The sequence below is a fragment of the Gloeophyllum trabeum genome, assembly GCF_000344685.1.
Source record: "Gloeophyllum trabeum ATCC 11539 unplaced genomic scaffold GLOTRscaffold_00002, whole genome shotgun sequence".
In the NCBI taxonomy this organism is placed as follows: domain Eukaryota; kingdom Fungi; phylum Basidiomycota; class Agaricomycetes; order Gloeophyllales; family Gloeophyllaceae; genus Gloeophyllum; species Gloeophyllum trabeum.
In genome coordinates this window covers 236,644-252,319 of record NW_006920411.1, presented here as the reverse complement: position 1 = coordinate 252,319, position 15,676 = coordinate 236,644, and the positions used below count along the sequence as shown (strand labels likewise).

Below are 15,676 nucleotides of genomic sequence, written 5' to 3'. Positions count from 1 at the left end.
CGATGTCGTCTGTATCCCCCTCAACCGACGAAGAATGCTCTACAGAGGAGAACGCTGCGGACGGTCATGATCAGGAGAAGAACGGGGTCGTAACGGCCAGCCCGGAGACTATGAACAAGCCGATGAATGGTACAGACGGTATTGCTGAGACGGCAAGTCCGCAAGGCACAGATGGTGAGTCGGACGAAGAGGAACGGAGCGGGGATGAACAGGGTGAGAGCGAAGGGCATGGACGGGACGAAGAGCGGGAGGGGCAAGAAGACGAGGATGACGACGAAGACGAGGATGAGGAGGAAGATGAAGACGAGGAACCTGCTCTGAAGTACGAACGACTTGGAGGAGTTGTCCCGGACCTTCTGCAGAAGGATTCCGCGTCTGCTCTGACGATATCCAACAAGTTGCTGGTACGCTGTCCTTCGCACGAATTACCTATGCAAGGAATAAATATGATCGGCGCTCTTAGACCCTGGGCACACACAGCGGCATAGTGCATATATTGGATATGTCTGGAAAGAGGATCAAGTCCTACAAACCTCATCTCGCATCGGTCATAGACATAGGGATGGATACCACAGCGGACTTTGTGGCTACGGCATCTATGGATGGTGAGTAGGGCATAGCTACATAGACGACAGATTATGTTACGTTGCATCTAGGACAGGTTGTCATACATTCGCTCTCTACGCCGGAACAATACCTGTTCGACATGAAGCGGCCGATGCGGACGGTCAGCATGGAGCCAAACTTTGCTAAGAAGAGCACGCGGGCTTTCGTTTGTGGTGGTATGGCCGGCTCTCTCGTACTGCACGAGAAAGGTTGGTTAGGACACAAGGAGACCGTGTTACACAGCGGGGAAGGGCCTATTTGGAATGTACGGTGGAGGGACCGGCTGATAGCCTGGGCCAATGACCTAGTAAGTATGCGCCGGCGAAGGGCCATCCTTGCTTACACAACGGCCGTGATTTAGGGCGTCAAGATCTACGACACTGTTTCGCAGTCACGGATTACCTTCATCGACCGGCCACCAGATAGTCCCCGTGCTGATCTATTTAAGTGCACCCTGCATTGGCAGGACAATTCCACTCTCTTGATAGCATGGGCAGACCACATCAAAGTCGCTCGTATCCGTGCCCGTCCTCGGAGCCCCACCTCCCCCGCCAATCTCCCCCCGCTTCTCGTTGAAATCACCGCTGTCTTCAAACTGGACTGCATGATCGCAGGTATCGTACCCCATCCACTAGCTTCCCCCACTTGCGCTGTACACCCCTCTGTATCCGCTCATTCCCGCGCCCCCTCTGCCTCTGGACGGAGTACGCCCAGTGGTCATGCTCAGAATTCTGCGCCTACTACTGTGCCTGCCCTCACTACCTTCCTGGTCCTCGCGTACACGCCTCCGGACATGTCTTTCTTGGAGGAAGCGACAGACGACCGTACTCGGCAGGCTCGCAAAGCCGCGGAACGCCCTGAATTGCGCATCATCTCCCGGGCCGGCGAGGAGCTCTCAGCGGATCTACTTAGTATACAAGGATTCGAGAAGTGGGCCTGCAACGATTATGTACTTACCGCAGTCGATAGTGAGGGGCTAGATACTGTGCGAGATCGGGCCTACGTTGTGCTGAGCCCGAAGGATCTGGTCATTGTCAGGTCGAGAGATAGACGGGATCATATTGCGTGGTTAGTTGAGAGAGAGCGGTATGAGGAAGCACTTGAGGAGGTGGAGCACTTGGGGGTGGACGAGGCCGGACAAGGGGAGGGCGCCGTTGATGCCGTGGAGATTGGACAAAGGTACATCGAGCATCTCGTGGTTGAAGGTATGTCAAGTCGTTTGCGAGGTGTGGTCAAAAGTCATTGCTTACGTTGCATTAGGCGACTTCGTCAAGGCTGCAAAGTTATGTCCAAAGGTTTGCGGCCAAGACGCGAAGCGTTGGGAAGACTGGATCTTTGTTTTCGCACAGAAAAGACAGATGCAGGCAAGTCGACTACAGTCACTGTTCGCGCCATCTGTATATAACATACCGACCCCAAGACTATCATTCCATATGTGCCCACAGAGTCGCCGAAACTAAGCCATTTGGTGTACGAGATGGTACTCGCTTATTTCCTCACTCACGATAGAAATGTAAGCGGGTCCAAATTTCTGTTCTTTTTATTGGACTAAGTCCTCGCGCAGGCTTTGCTGCAAACGATCAAAGACTGGCCAAGGGGTATATATGACATCTCCGCTGTCATTGTCGCTGTCCAATCGGAGCTCGATAAGGCACCATCTACATCGACCGCCGCTCGCACAGCTCCTGAGGCAGCCATACTCATGGAGTGCCTAGCAGAGTTGTAAGTGTGATAATCTCCCTTACTCTGTCCGATCGTATAACTCTTCTGCCTCATTAGGTATACAGCGAACAGACAACCTGGCAAAGCCCTGCCGTATCTCCTGCGCCTGCGCCGCCCGAACGTGTTTGACCTCATCAGGGAAAATAACTTGTTTACGGCTGTGCAGGACCAGGTACTGTTGCTGGTCGAGTTTGACCAGGAAGTGATCGAGAAACGAAGGAAAGATGGCTACGAGGTTGATGACTCCGAGAGTACTGCCATACAGCTGCTTGTCGACCATACGCACTCCATACCGGTCAGTCTTTTCGACGGTAGAAAGTTCAGAAGTGGGAGTTAACGCTTATGAACAGATAGGCAGAGTTGTACAGCAGTTGCAGAGCCGCCCTTATTACCTCTTCCTCTACTTGGACGCACTGTTCAAGAAGGACCCATTCCTAGCGTCCGATTTCGCAGACGCTCAGGTAGGGAATATACGGGATATATCTCGTACCGGTCGCTAAAGATCCGTCAGGTGCCTTTGTACGCGGAGTACGCACCCGGGCGACTCATCGACTTCCTGCGTGCCAGCAATTATTACAGTTTGGAGAAGGTACCAGTTTTCGTGCTACTATGCTAAGAATAATGTAGCTGAGACTTTATTTCCCGAAGGCATACAACGTTTGCAAAGAACGTGATCTTGTCCCAGAGATGGTTTTCCTCCTGGGCCGGATGGGCAATAATAAGCAAGCTCTCAACTTAATCATCGAGAGACTTGGCGACGTCAGCCGGGTAAGTATACGCCAACGTTCCCCTCCAAGTATTCTGACAACGAGCTCACCCCGTCATTCATAGGCTATTGATTTTGCGAAAGAGCAGAACGACGACGACCTATGGGAGGATCTCTTGAAGTACTCTGAGACACGACCCAGTGAGTTCAGCCGCCTATAAATCCTAGAGTGATGGGCTAAGGCAAAGTGTTCATTGTCACTCGGTAGCTTTCATACGTGGTCTCTTAGAGAACGTCGGGGCAGAGATAGATCCCATCCGTCTTATACGGCGAATCAAGAATGGCTTGGAGATCCCCGGTTTGAAGGAAGCCCTGATCAAGATCCTCCAGGACTTCAACCTTCAAATCTCTCTGCTGGACGGATGTCAGAGGATCTTAGAGGGAGATTGTGCAGATTTCGCTCGCCGATTACAGAGGGATCAGAACAGTGGATTCTTCTTGTCCGGTAAGTGGCGGAAACAAGTACGGGTCGTACAAGAACATCCCTCTAACATCTCCCGCAGCTAAGACTCTCTGTCCGATATGTTCGAAACCTTTGCAGAGGTTTCCGCAATCATTGGTATTGCTATTCCTTTGCCGACACATCGTCCACGCCACGTGCGCTAGCGGTGGTGATGCCCTTCCTCAGCAGCCGGATCATGGTCTTGCCGGTCTGGCTTTGGGCGGCGGACGAAGTCTTAGTGGCAAAATAGCATTGTGCGTCTTTCTTTGTCTTCCCGCTGGATATATCTAGTGTGCTGAAGCCTCGGTTCAGTACGGCTATTGTTCGAGCGAAGGTGGACCAGGGATGTCCGGTTTGTCACAAGAAGGATGAAGGCGAACGGACATGATACCGCTATTCTGCACTGCTTACTGCCTATACGAATAGAGCATGACACTATTTGGATTTTTCTCCCCGTTGAAGTTTCGACTACGTTCGTCGTTCTGACGGGTCTTCAGCGCCAAAGAGGTAGAGAAAGAATCTTCGCCACCGCTTGTTCCGCCGTCGACATCAGTGCTCCTTGAGGGTTGCCTGTCGGTAACGAAGGCACTATAGAGTTGTCGACGATGAACTGCGAAGAGCTACGTGTCAGCAGGTAAACGACCAAACAGAAGTTCGTGGTCATACTAGATTATCTGTGCCGAATACTTTGCAGTGAGGATCGACAACTCCTGTGGAAGGAGAGGTGGAAATCCGATTGGATCCCACCCAGTGATTAGAGTTCATGGACGTCTCGGTTTTCGTTAAGGTGATGTCCTCATACAGTCTTACAGCGCTATACTTACGGGGTTATATCCGTTGACTGTGTATCCAATATAGTGCCTCAGGCCTTGCAGCATCGGTAGCGCGATCACTTACCGTAGTCGGTTATGGTGGTCGTGTTATCAGGAGTGATGAGAGTCAGACCCGGTACTTGATCCAAGGTCACTCTCTGACTCGGCGGTTATTTATGATTCAGACTCACTGTCCTTGACGTTCGCCACAAAGTCTTCCAGTGCGATGACCATGGTTTCCTTATCTACGGGGTCTGTGAACCATGGGTTCACAAGCCTTACTGCGGTGAAGGATCCATTAATTCCTATCCGGCCTCGGGAGGTTATATTCGAAGACCTAGAGGGAAGTCACAACTGTCAACCACGTCTCACCAAGGAGCTGACTAACAAATAGATCGTGACAGTGAATACTTGACTATTTGCCGTCCATCGCAATATGGGTCAGTAATGTCGTACAGCGTAGCCCGTAACCTTTACCTGGAATTATAAGGATAGGAGGTCTCCACCGAGACATTTCCACCAGGATGCACAGTCCCTTGCATCTGAACGGTTCAGGTTGGAGGTGTCAGCGAAATCGGACTAATTCTTACCATGCGCTCTCTACCATCGCTAGAGTTGTAGGACCTCCAGAAGTTAATCCTGGCAAGTTCGCGTCGTAAGGCAGGGCAGGTGGATGGTATACCCAACTCAGGGACTACGTACGTAGGAGATGTGGTTGTTAGCACTCCGGACCGATTCGCGAGGTACTGCGCGGCATCTGCAGGTCTCGGGTTCGCCCAGACTGTGAACCAATTCTCATAGGCATCGATGGAAGGGTGGGTGAAGATGAGCTGGTGGGCATTATTCAAACAGGACTAGGGGGTTGAATACCGTTTGGCCACTTACGTTAATAGAAGGATTGTCACTGACATCATATCCAACGGGCAGGTCGATGAACTGATCCGTCGGGGGCATACGCGCGGCTGCCGTTGCATTCTGCTGCACGATCCCTATCATATCACTGGGCCCTATCCCGCTTTGGAACAGTATCCTTGGCGTCCCGTAGCTTCCCGCTGACAGGATAACCCGCCCATCCTTGTTTAAGGACACGATGCCGTCAGCGCCCAATGTCGTGTCGTTCGTCTGCACACCCGTGACGACAGAGCCGTTCCGTACAACGCTGGTCACGTATGTATACAGTCTCAAGCGGAAGTTGCTCCGGGTTTTGGCCGTTTGGAGGTACGTGGCGACCGGTCCTGCTCTCATACCTCCCAAGAACTACCCAACGTGCAAGCCGTTAGGGTGAGACGTCTTATCATAAGTCCATATAATAAGTGGAGGGCGACATACGTCAAAAGCGCTATGTCCGTAGACGCGGTCCTTGGAATTAGGTTCGTCATTTATGGTGATGGCCCTATATCCTTGCTTATTCAACAGCTGGGCGGTGATGTTGTAGGATTGCTGAAGATATAGCTTCCCATCGACCGATGGATGGTCAGTGCTGGGTAGGCGCGCTATGACTTTGTCTGTGAACGGCTGATGGTCTTGCCAGCCTTCCGGCCAACCGTTCGCGAGCGAGAAGTCAACGTCGCGCGGGTACCAATACATCCTGTGTCCCATAATCGATTCAGAAAGACACCTGTAGTGATGGGTGACTCACGCTCCGTTGATTTGTGCGCCACCACCGAGGAGGCATCCAGCGTAAGTAGCAATATCTGCATTAGAGCGCTAGTCAAGAGATTTATACCTATGACCTCCTCCGTAGCCCCTGCTTACCGTTGCACCAATACCACGCGTCCCCGGGAGTAGTGAACTGCGACTCGAACTCTCCCGGGATGTCGAACAACGTGAGGTCCGTGCCGTTCGCCCATGGGGGAATGTCTGTGCCGCCGGTTTCTCCCGCGCTTGGGCCGCCGCGCTCGAGGAGCAGGACTTTCTTTCCCGCTTCACTCAGCCGGTCGGCAACGATGATGCCAGCGACTCCTGCCCCGACTATGATGTAGTCGTAGGAGGGGGTCTGGAAGGAGCTCTAATACAGAGTTCGAGTGTTACGGAGGTTGGCTCTCACCGACTGTGCGTACGAGGTCGCAACTACGGTGGGGCGGGTGTGGATTAAGGTATGCGCCTAAGTTCTCTGCAGCTACGCACCGACACTGGCAAGTATGAGAAGATGCCCAAGTGAGGAAATGGACAGCATTGTGTTTGCCTTGCCTTGTAGCTACTGGGGCGGTCCAGACGATCCTTTTATCCATTCGGACCGCCTTATACGCTGCACCATCTCGTATGCGCCCAGGTCGAAACGGATTCTCCTGCATTTCTCCGCCCAGCCCCGTGGACATAGCACAGGACCATCCGTCTGCGCAGTGATATTCTGGATACGATGCGTGAATGGTAATCCTACTCCTTTGTTGAGAGCTATGCGGATCAGGACACAGCGGATTTACGAGACTGTCGGTAAAAACAGTACATAAGCACTTGAATGGTAGAGTTCGGCGTGCCAAAGATGTACTGACCTTTGCTCATATGAAGGAGTTGTCTGTCTCGAAAAGCACGGGGCTAAAGGATGAAGCTATATATACATAACTGCGCTGCTTTGGCGCCGTGGTCAACGTATACCCTCAGTTCTTCGGGGTCACGAGATAAAATGACAGAATACCACCGAAGATTCCAATCCTAGGGCGTCTGAGAGACATGGGCGCACACTCGTACACAGATCGTCCCATATAGTCCCTCCCCCCCTCTCCTGGATATTTGGCGCCGCTTGCCACAATGTCTGTGGTATATAGCGGTGATGTGTGGGTCGCGCGGGGTTAGTAATTCAGTCCTATTGCTAGAAGGAATATGTAGTGCAGATGGATCGTTCCAGTACCCAGTCGACCAGCCACCGGCCCATAGCGTCGCACATTTACGGATGTCGGTGGCCGTGCACAGTTGTGAGTATGGACGAAGTAAACAAATGATACTTCTGCAGATGGACTTACGTTCGTGCTGAATTTTAGGCTTGACCACTGTAGTCCCATACCAGTTTCGGCTCTGAAATTACGGAGTTACCTGACTGTCATCCATCACCAGCACCATTGAGTTTTTCGTCCAAGTACATATCGTGCTGCTGTGGGATCCCGAGGCGGAGAAATCCGGAATGTACTGCCAGAACATTTGCCATTTATGGGAGTGTTATTACCGGATTGGTTTCACGGACATTGAAGTCACAGTGCCTTACCGTATGGCATATGTCAGGTGCTTCAATACCACTTCTACTTTCTTCTGTATAAATTATAAAAGGACACTGCCGTTGCTGTTCCCCTCTTTCCCTCTTTCCCTCCATCCACCATGTGCAACCTACATTATAGCCGCACCTGTCCCGGTTGCAACCTCTGTCTGGCGGTATAAATCTCTTCAACCAGTTCTATGTAAGTGTTTCCACCAGCGCTAAGGTTTTTTCGAATGCTCTGGTAACGGCTTGCCGCCCGCGCGTCCCGGGACGTCGTCGGGGGTGGTGGCGGCGCATTGCACGTGGGCCGGCCGGAAGTTCCGTCTTTGGCGAACCAGCCGTCATGCTTTCAGCCTCATCAGCGCGTCGGACGCGTTCACAGCACGTTCTTCTGCCATTTGTCTTTGTGAGATCTGTACTCATTCTGTGCATAGTCAATCTTCTCTCTGCCTGAGCTGGTCCAGGTGCATTCACCCGCAGCATGGCTGACTCCTTTGCTGACCTCTGGAATTCTACTACTTCGAGTAAGCCAGCCCAGCCGGCGCGTACGCTAGGCTCTGCGTCTCCGTCTTTGAACAGTACTCAGCGAGCTCAGCCGAAACATGATGCTTTCTCCTTGCTTGCGTCTGTTGGTTCTCCCTCAGGCTCTCCACGTCCGATAACGCCAGCTGTCATTCAGTCTCAGAGGTCGACCCCCAAACTACCATCGGCGACCCCAGCGAAATCATCTGGTGGAGATGCCTTTGGAGAACTATTATCGGGTTCCTTGGGGGCAGGCTCCAGCAATACTAGCAGAATGACCATAGCACAGCGGGCTGCGCAGGCTGAGAGAGAGCGGCAGGAGCAGCTGCGGAAGCAGCATGAAATCAGGAGCTCCCAATCATCGCCGTGGGATGGCCTAGACTCTCTGGGTATGTCGTCTAAGGCTACTGCGAATACATCATCGGCCCCGCATGATGACTGGGATTTCGGTTTGTCTACCTCGACGAAGTTATCTCAGGCTCCTGCTCACTCTGCTCTCGATGATGATGATTGGGGTCTGGGCGATTTCTCAGCAAAGCCCGTTAGCGCACCTGCTCCTACCAGACCGTCTCGCTCTCAAACAGCGTCCCTACTGGACCTGGAAGGATTTGATCATTCTGATACATCTCCTGCACCTGGGCCGTCCAATGGCTCCCGATCAAGCACGCCCGGGGACTTCGACTTCGGAGATAGAGAAGACCGATTGTTGGACGATCAATCTGGAGACGAAAACGATTTACTAGGCTTGGGTGGCAGCAGACCCGCAGCTGCAGCCAGGCGCAAGTCACCTCCAGTACGTGACATTCACTGTTTCTCTAGCTGTCTTCCGAATTCCTTCTTATCTCGCCTGCCCACTCACGAGCTTGCTCCTAGGAAGCAGCACAACCACCACCGAAATCATCGTCTCAGAATGGGAATGGCAGATCAGTGTCTCCCCCTCCCCACATTCTTGGCCAGATCGTGGAGATGGGCTTCTCGCCTCAGCAAGCTCGGGTAGCTCTAGCCGCCACAGAGACCGGACTAGATGTCCAAGCGGCGCTCGAAACGCTGCTTTCCAACGGTGCTGCATCCGAGTCACCCGTTCCCGAGCGACGAGCACCGCCGAGACGGCCACAGCGGACCCGCGAGCCCGAGCGCGCGGATAACCCCAGGTCCTCTGGCAGACGCCCGGAAGAAAGAGAACGAGAACGAGAACGAGAGCGAGAGCGAGAGCGAGAGCGAGCGACTTCCGAGGCGTTCTTCCAGGACCAAGCGGACAAACTTCTCGCGCAGGCGAGCGTGTTGGGAGCGAGTATGTTCAGCAAGGCAAACGCATTTTGGAAGGAGGGGAAGGAGAAGGTGCAGAAGGTTTACGAGGAACGGGCGGCGGTTGCGCGCGCTGGGAGCGCGCCGAGGGCGGACGGGAAGCCGCGGTGGATGCAGGAGGCTGCCGACGACGACGGGGAAGTGTCTCCAACGCAGCTGCGGAGGCGAGGTCAGGAGCGAGAGGAGGGATTCCGAGATGATCATGACCATCAACCGGAGGACCCTGCCCCTGCCCCCGCGCCGCGGAAGGCGAGGGTGGAGCCACAGAAGGCAGAACCTGCCGTCGGAGACTTATTCTCGGCCTCGCCCGCTGTGTATCAGTCGCCTTTCAGGCACCGGACGCCTGCGAGGGATAAGGTGCCAGAACACCCGTCCTCTTCCAGGCCGACTCCCCCGGCACAACCGGCCCCGTTAATCCAGCGGCAGACGGTGAGTGCCTCGCGAGCAGCTCTTGCGACCGCCGCCAAGCATAAGGCAGTCGGCGGGGAGAAGTTCAAGCTCGGGCAGTACAGCGAAGCGGAAACTGCGTATACGTCTGCTATTGCGGCGCTTCCTCAGTCGCATCTACTCCTCGTGCAGCTTTACAATAATCGCGCCCTGGCGCGGCTCAAGACGGGAGACCATGCAGGTGCAGTTGAAGACTGCACCGCCGTGATCGAGCTGATTGGTGCTGGGTACCATCCGTCCAAGGAGGCGAAGGTGACGAGGGAGGAAGACGGCGCCGGGGTGGATCTCGCCGATGGATTAATCAAGGCCTGGAGGCGACGCGCTGAAGCTTATGAAGGGCGAGAGAAGTGGGAGGAGGCCAAGAAGGATTGGGAAGCCATCATTAGCGCAGATTTCGCAGGGAAGGTCAGGACTGAGGCGATCACGGGGGCTGGGCGGTGCCGGAGGATGGTCAATGCCAATACGGAGGCAGCGGACAAGCCTCCCTCGGCGACGCCTCCCAGGCCAAAGGCGAAGCCTTCGTCGGCGGCGCAGGTCAGGGCGTCGAAGGTGGGCGCGGCTGCGTCCCAGGCTGCTGTGTCGAAGCTCCGCGAGGCCAATCAGGCGGCGGAGGCGGAGGATCAGGCAAAGCATGAGCTGAAAGACACAATCGATGCGCGCATCATGGCCTGGAAGGGCGGGAAGGAGACGAATATCCGCGCGCTGATTGCGAGCCTGGACACGGTGCTATGGCCAGAGCTGGGATGGCAGAAGGTTGGGTTGCATGAGCTGGTTACGCCCGCCCAGGTGAAGATTAGGTACATGAAGGCTATCGCGAAGGTGCATCCTGATAAGGTGGGTGTTCGTGTCTCGGATGTAATGAATCCCGCGCTGATGGGTGTCGTAGCTCAATGCGGGCAATACGACGGTAGAACAACGCATGATTGCAAACGGCGTGTTCGCGGCGTTGAATGATGCATGGAACGCTTTCAAGCCATAATTATATTTGTCTTTTCTATACTTATTGGATATACGTTGACCACTTTGGTATAAAGGATGTAGATGATAGAGGACTCTTTGGACTCGTGCATACCAAGTCGATGGCCTAGCCCCCTTGGATTTTCGGCGATCTTGTATGTAACCCGCCTAGGCACTAACGTCAGAGTTACCGTCCCGACGCGCTATTATTTCATTCCGAGCGGTACGAAGTGCAGCCACTACCGCAACATATGTACAGCGTCCACCCATGGTCGGTCCCAAATCGAATAGCCGTTAGAAACATCCGGTAAGGTATAAGACAGTGGTTGTCAGGGCTTGAAGCGTGAAACGCAACTTCGCATTGTGAACGCAACCATCAACGTCATGCAACTGGTTTTTGGACTTCTATCAGTCTTGGTCATCGCATCCCCTCCATCTCTAGTGTCCGCAGGGCACTCCGACAATTTCCTTAGGCATGGAAAGCACTTCGACCGCAGAGCGACTAGCTGCGCGTGCGGATACCGAGATTCGAATGGGAATTTATGGGTACGTTCCAGCTTCTGCCGATGCGACGGACGTGGGTCATAGCATCCTTTCAGCGCGAATCAGTCGTCTCGGATTTCACATCTTCGGCCGGCGCGCTGTCAGTGCTAAATAGTAACTGGTATGTCGAGAAGTGGGGCGTCCAGAGGAAGTACTCGTATATGCAGTGCTCTGCGGACAATGTGTTCAATGTGCGTACGAGTTTCATATCCCTGTGGACTGAGTGACGAGCATTACTTTACTTCCAGTTTCAAAGTGAGTTACGGCTTCCAGTCGAGAATGTACGAGCTCAATCCTCTGTAGACGCGCTCGGGCTGAAGACATCCGCTGTGAGTCTATTTCAGGGTTTCTGCGAAGCAGTCACTGATTGACTATGAACCTGTAGTACGATGGAAAGAATAGAACTTACGTTGGGGAGATACAGTCGCGTGTAGGTTTCATCCCAAGAGCGTTCCTTGATGGTGGCAGGATCGGCTGACGTCTTACTTCAGAGAAACGACATTTTATACGGAACATTCAGGATGAAAGCTCAGGTGCCAACCGTGCCCGGCGTATGTTTCGGTACGTCTTATGCTTGAAGCAGTTATGTCCCGTCTTGCTGAGGGCAGAGTGCAATATAAAGGATTCTTTGCGTACAAGACGGACAGCCAGGAGACCGACATCGAGTTCCTTTCGTCTGACTCTAATTACTATAATACGGTGCATTACACGAACCAGCCGCATACCACGCCTGGCTCCAGTCAGGTGCGTGTAGGATTCTAATCTGCCGTCAGTGCAAATGTTGACTAGCGATGTAGAAAGTACAGGTGAATGGAGACTTGAGGTAAGATGATATTCGCTGCTCCCACTGCGCATACCTGATTGCGATGCAGGACACCAGGGGTGCATCGATTCGATTGGCTTCCCAAGCAAACAATGTTTTATTATAATGACGAGCAGACGTCGGTACGTCCTTGGCTTCTGTTGCTCCATCATTCTCGCTGACTCAATGCAGAATATCGGCGTCGCTGTCTCCGGGACGCCATCGAACGTTCTGCTTAACGTCTGGAGCGACGGCGACCCGTGAGTTCTCATCTATAGTATTCGTTGTCATAATTCAATGACGAGTTGTCTGGCTTGTCAGTGGATGGACGAAGGGCCCGCCGAAGAGCGACGCCATTGCCACGGTGCAGTACGTGCGGATGTATTTCAACTCCACTTCTCTAGTGGAGGCAGCATTCTCGGCTTCTTGCAAGGCAGCAGGGAGTCCTGCCGCGTGTAGTATATAGGCACGGCCTACGCGCAGTCCATTTTGATGATTGCATATCTACGACTAGGTGCACTGAAATCTGAAACTGAATGTACCAACTTTCCTCATTCGCATCCTGAAAGTTGAGTGGTTCCGTCAGAGAGATGGAATGGAACTTCTGCTGTCGGTACTGTTCACGGTACTTAGTCCTAGCGTTTTACGCCTCGAGTCTTCAAGACAGCACTTGCGTCCTATGTCTGGTAATGCAAAATTTAATACCCGGGCTTCGAACGTACTCTACATTCCACTCTGTAAAAACTCACGGCTTCGGGTCTTCTCCGACAGGCATGGGTTTTCAACGGAGTTGACTGTAGGGCATGCTCCTGCGTCTGCGATAGTGAATGCAGGAAATACCGGACGAGGTCAGCAGCTTTGTGTTCCGGACTCCGCCAGGAGCCTGAGCAAAACATGTACATGCCCCCGGTTCAACGCGAGGGAGGGGTCCCAGTCGCCCACGAAAGTCTCGTGAGACAGGCGTGACAATACAATAAATAGTCATTTATATTGTTATCCACTCTCATGAACGAGCTGGGCCGGACAAATTGTGGATATTGGGTATCAGGTATGCATATGCCTGGCGCCTGCCAGAGGGTATATTAACATTCTTCCCGCGCCTGCTGAGTGCCTGCACTCCGGCGGATTCAACTCTCATGAGGTCAGATAGGACTCTATGAATCGAAGCAGTATTTAGCGCAGCGGGAAGAAGGCTGGAATTAGATGGGAGGCAATGTGATAAAATGAAAACAGCGCACTCGGAACCTCCGTCAAGGAGTGCATGTCTCGGCGGAGTGTTATTTACAGTTGAATCCAAGAGGGGAAGCTCCGGACAGCTTTGGTTGTAGCGGTGATGGATGTAGGAGGAGAATCGCGAAGTGGACGGGACGGGAGAAATTGGGTATACAGACAAGAAGGGATTTGTGATGTCGGCCTGCTCTGGTGTAGGATAGTATAATGGTAGGTCGCTATCCGTACCTGCGAGGGATATACGACGACCGTTGGGGTTTTCCGGTGTTCTGCCATCCCCCGGTGAAGGAGACGCCCCAGGATGACCTTTGTCAGAGGAAGTAACTGCCTGCCGTGACAACCTACGAAGCATATTCTCGGTAGGTAAACATGTATCGCAATAACAAGATAACTTACGCTCGATCAGGTTTGTCGAGTTGCATCCGCGTCTTCTCATTCGATACCTGCTCCGACGACTTCTTAGATTCCTTCCTCGCTCGCGCCTGCGCCCTCCCATCGCGGCTCTTTTGCAAGCGCCAATGGAAGCCTGCGATCCTCGCCTCCAGGCCCCTGCCTAAGTACGAAATCAGCCGGTCGAGCGTTCGCCCCGGTCCAGGTAAATTCGATACCGTCGAGTTGCTGGCAGTGTACACCGAGAACCGAGGGTCATCGCGGAGGATGGGGATGAACATTTCGGGAAGGCGCAGTTCGTACGTCCATGATGGCGCACTGGATTTGCGTCGGTGATCCGAGGAGGTGTGGCGCGTTCTCGTGGAAGAACCAGCAAAGGATCTGCGCCACGTGCGGGGGTTAGGGTCCGCGGCCATCGCCTGGACGCTAGTAGGTCGTTACAAGATTGTGTTTCGTTCAAAGCATGAAGTGGCACCCGGGAGGGAGAGGGGCAAAGAGGGAATTCTTGTGAGTGTTTAAGTACCTCCCAAGGTTCCTGCGCCCGTGCACAGCATCGCGTCGTCACGATACACTCTACCACAGCCATCAGCGACGTCCACACTGCCTTTCCAGGGAGCAATACACCAACAATATACCAAAGGTAAGTTGATCGTGAGTCTGACCCTGGAGAACACTGTAAAAGTCAAGATCAATTTCAAGGTATAGGTGGCTGAGAGGAGGACCGGTTATTTAAACAATTAATTAAGATTCAGATATGACGCGTGACGTCACCCGAATGACTAGACGAGCAGCGCTGATTGGCTAGGGATTCCCTTTCGTACAATCTGTTGCCCGACCCTGATTCTCGCAGATTGTTCCTCCTCTCGATGGACGCCTGCGAAAACAATGGAAATGAAATTTGCCTATCAACTGGACATTGAGGACATGTTGTTCACAAGTCTCGTGTCAGCCACGATGTCCGGCCGCAACACCGCAACATCGGGTGTCGCGGGTTAGGCTCGATACCAGCCACTTCGCAATTCAAGCTCCACTCGTAATACTCGCTACACTGTTCGCAAGCTCACGCCTTCCATCACTCCGAAACCAAAAAAGGAAGGCGTGTGCATTGCGTACAGGACTGGTCGCGAGTCTAGTCGCGGGTGTCATCGCCGACGACGATTGGGCAAACACATACAAATGAAATTCTCATTTGCGTCCACCTTTCTGGCCCAGCACCTCATCAGTACGCTCGGCGAAGAAAATGGCTCTCTTGAAAGAAATAAACGACCTTCGCTTGATTCGGGAAGCGAGTGAGCTCCTGTCCGGCCTGTCATGCCTCGCGAACCAGGGAAAAGAACGAGGTTTTAAAAGCTGCAGAAGTTTATATATGGATATGACAGGCTTCCATGGCTCGGTAGCCATCTATCGCGATTACTACGACAAGGAGGGCTATCTGAAGCGAAAAGATGAATCTTTGGCCCAATCATAGCGACAAATCAGGTGGGCTGCAGGATATCGAGTCGAACAACGCGCTAATTCTCAATATATCTTTAGAATGTATGGAAGACGTGTGCGGCATGAAACAAGCGCACCCCACCGAGATGCGCCAGGCGTAAAATGATATTCTAGTACGTTTAGGCCTATCAACAGATGCGATTACCCTCGCCTATATTGACGTCTGTGGTCCTCTACAGCTGCTCCAAAACATGCCAACAGTCGCAGTAGCCAGGACATAAGGAGATTTGCCCTTACGTGGGACAATCCTCACACCAAGTTCCTCACACCAATGCGGTCCGCATCCTCTGAGGGCGAACTGCTCGAGTTTGTGGAGTACGAAATTCAGTTTCGCAATAGCAAGATTAATTGCCCATACGCCAGCGTGGAAGCTCTCCTAATCGCGTGGTTGCCGCACATGCGACACGAAATTGTAGGCAACGTCTTATTTCGCATAGGTTATAGGCGC

The 15,676-nt window shown here is 53.1% G+C and overlaps 5 protein-coding genes across 5 annotated transcripts; 3 read left to right on the top strand and 2 right to left on the bottom strand.

The window, feature by feature from the left end:
* Positions 1 to 110: 110 nt before the first annotated feature.
* GLOTRDRAFT_102971 (vacuolar assembling protein VPS41) lies at positions 111 to 3,924 on the top strand (the record flags this gene model as incomplete). Its single annotated transcript, XM_007863791.1, has 15 exons — positions 111 to 404; positions 464 to 605; positions 657 to 913; positions 968 to 1,811; positions 1,867 to 1,970; positions 2,027 to 2,119; positions 2,171 to 2,328; positions 2,386 to 2,623; positions 2,679 to 2,789; positions 2,840 to 2,917; positions 2,977 to 3,096; positions 3,160 to 3,235; positions 3,303 to 3,539; positions 3,598 to 3,790; positions 3,849 to 3,924. 15 exons carry the CDS (start codon positions 111 to 113, stop codon positions 3,922 to 3,924), a joined length of 3,021 nt encoding a protein of 1,006 aa, XP_007861982.1.
* Positions 3,925 to 4,029: 105 nt separating this feature from the next.
* Positions 4,030 to 6,666, bottom strand: GLOTRDRAFT_113732 (uncharacterized protein; the record flags this gene model as incomplete). The annotated part of the gene is made up of 14 exons (XM_007863790.1): positions 4,030 to 4,146; positions 4,203 to 4,307; positions 4,361 to 4,377; positions 4,434 to 4,487; positions 4,540 to 4,685; positions 4,737 to 4,763; positions 4,826 to 4,890; positions 4,939 to 4,987; positions 5,051 to 5,178; positions 5,234 to 5,605; positions 5,678 to 5,936; positions 5,988 to 6,042; positions 6,104 to 6,344; positions 6,409 to 6,666. 14 exons carry the CDS (start codon positions 6,664 to 6,666, stop codon positions 4,030 to 4,032), a joined length of 1,893 nt encoding a protein of 630 aa, XP_007861981.1.
* Positions 6,667 to 7,895: 1,229 nt separating this feature from the next.
* On the top strand, positions 7,896 to 11,005 carry GLOTRDRAFT_54344 (uncharacterized protein). Its single transcript, XM_007863634.1, has 4 exons — positions 7,896 to 8,191; positions 8,288 to 8,853; positions 9,018 to 10,646; positions 10,699 to 11,005. The coding sequence occupies exons 1-4, from the start codon at positions 8,020 to 8,022 to the stop codon at positions 10,789 to 10,791; spliced, it is 2,460 nt and encodes an 819-aa protein (XP_007861825.1). The 5' UTR covers positions 7,896 to 8,019; the 3' UTR covers positions 10,792 to 11,005.
* A 1,180-nt stretch (positions 11,006 to 12,185) lies between these two features.
* On the top strand, positions 12,186 to 12,580 carry GLOTRDRAFT_34214 (uncharacterized protein; the record flags this gene model as incomplete). Its single annotated transcript, XM_007863556.1, has 3 exons — positions 12,186 to 12,257; positions 12,307 to 12,374; positions 12,436 to 12,580. Coding segments are annotated over 3 exons (285 nt in total), but the record flags the coding sequence as incomplete, so codon positions are not given.
* Positions 12,581 to 13,134: 554 nt separating this feature from the next.
* GLOTRDRAFT_135861 (uncharacterized protein) lies at positions 13,135 to 14,015 on the bottom strand (the record flags this gene model as incomplete). The annotated part of the gene is made up of 4 exons (XM_007863789.1): positions 13,953 to 14,015; positions 13,741 to 13,893; positions 13,353 to 13,685; positions 13,135 to 13,268 (listed from the first exon to the last, which is right to left on the bottom strand). Coding segments are annotated over exons 1-4 (660 nt in total), but the record flags the coding sequence as incomplete, so codon positions are not given.
* Between the last annotated feature and the right edge of the window lie 1,661 nt (positions 14,016 to 15,676).

What these genes read in the sequence shown, in the direction of transcription:
- GLOTRDRAFT_54344 (XM_007863634.1), top strand. Translation starts at nt 8,020, where the DNA reads ATGGCTGACTCCTTTGCTGACCTCTGGAATTCTACTACTTCGAGTAAG. An exon ending in TTCTCCCTCAGGCTCTCCAC is followed by an intron (nt 8,192 to 8,287) that starts GTCCGATAACGC and finishes ATGCCTTTGGAG; the next exon opens with AACTATTATCGGGTTCCTTG. An exon ending in CCAGGCGCAAGTCACCTCCA is followed by an intron (nt 8,854 to 9,017) that starts GTACGTGACATT and finishes ATTCTTGGCCAG; the next exon opens with ATCGTGGAGATGGGCTTCTC.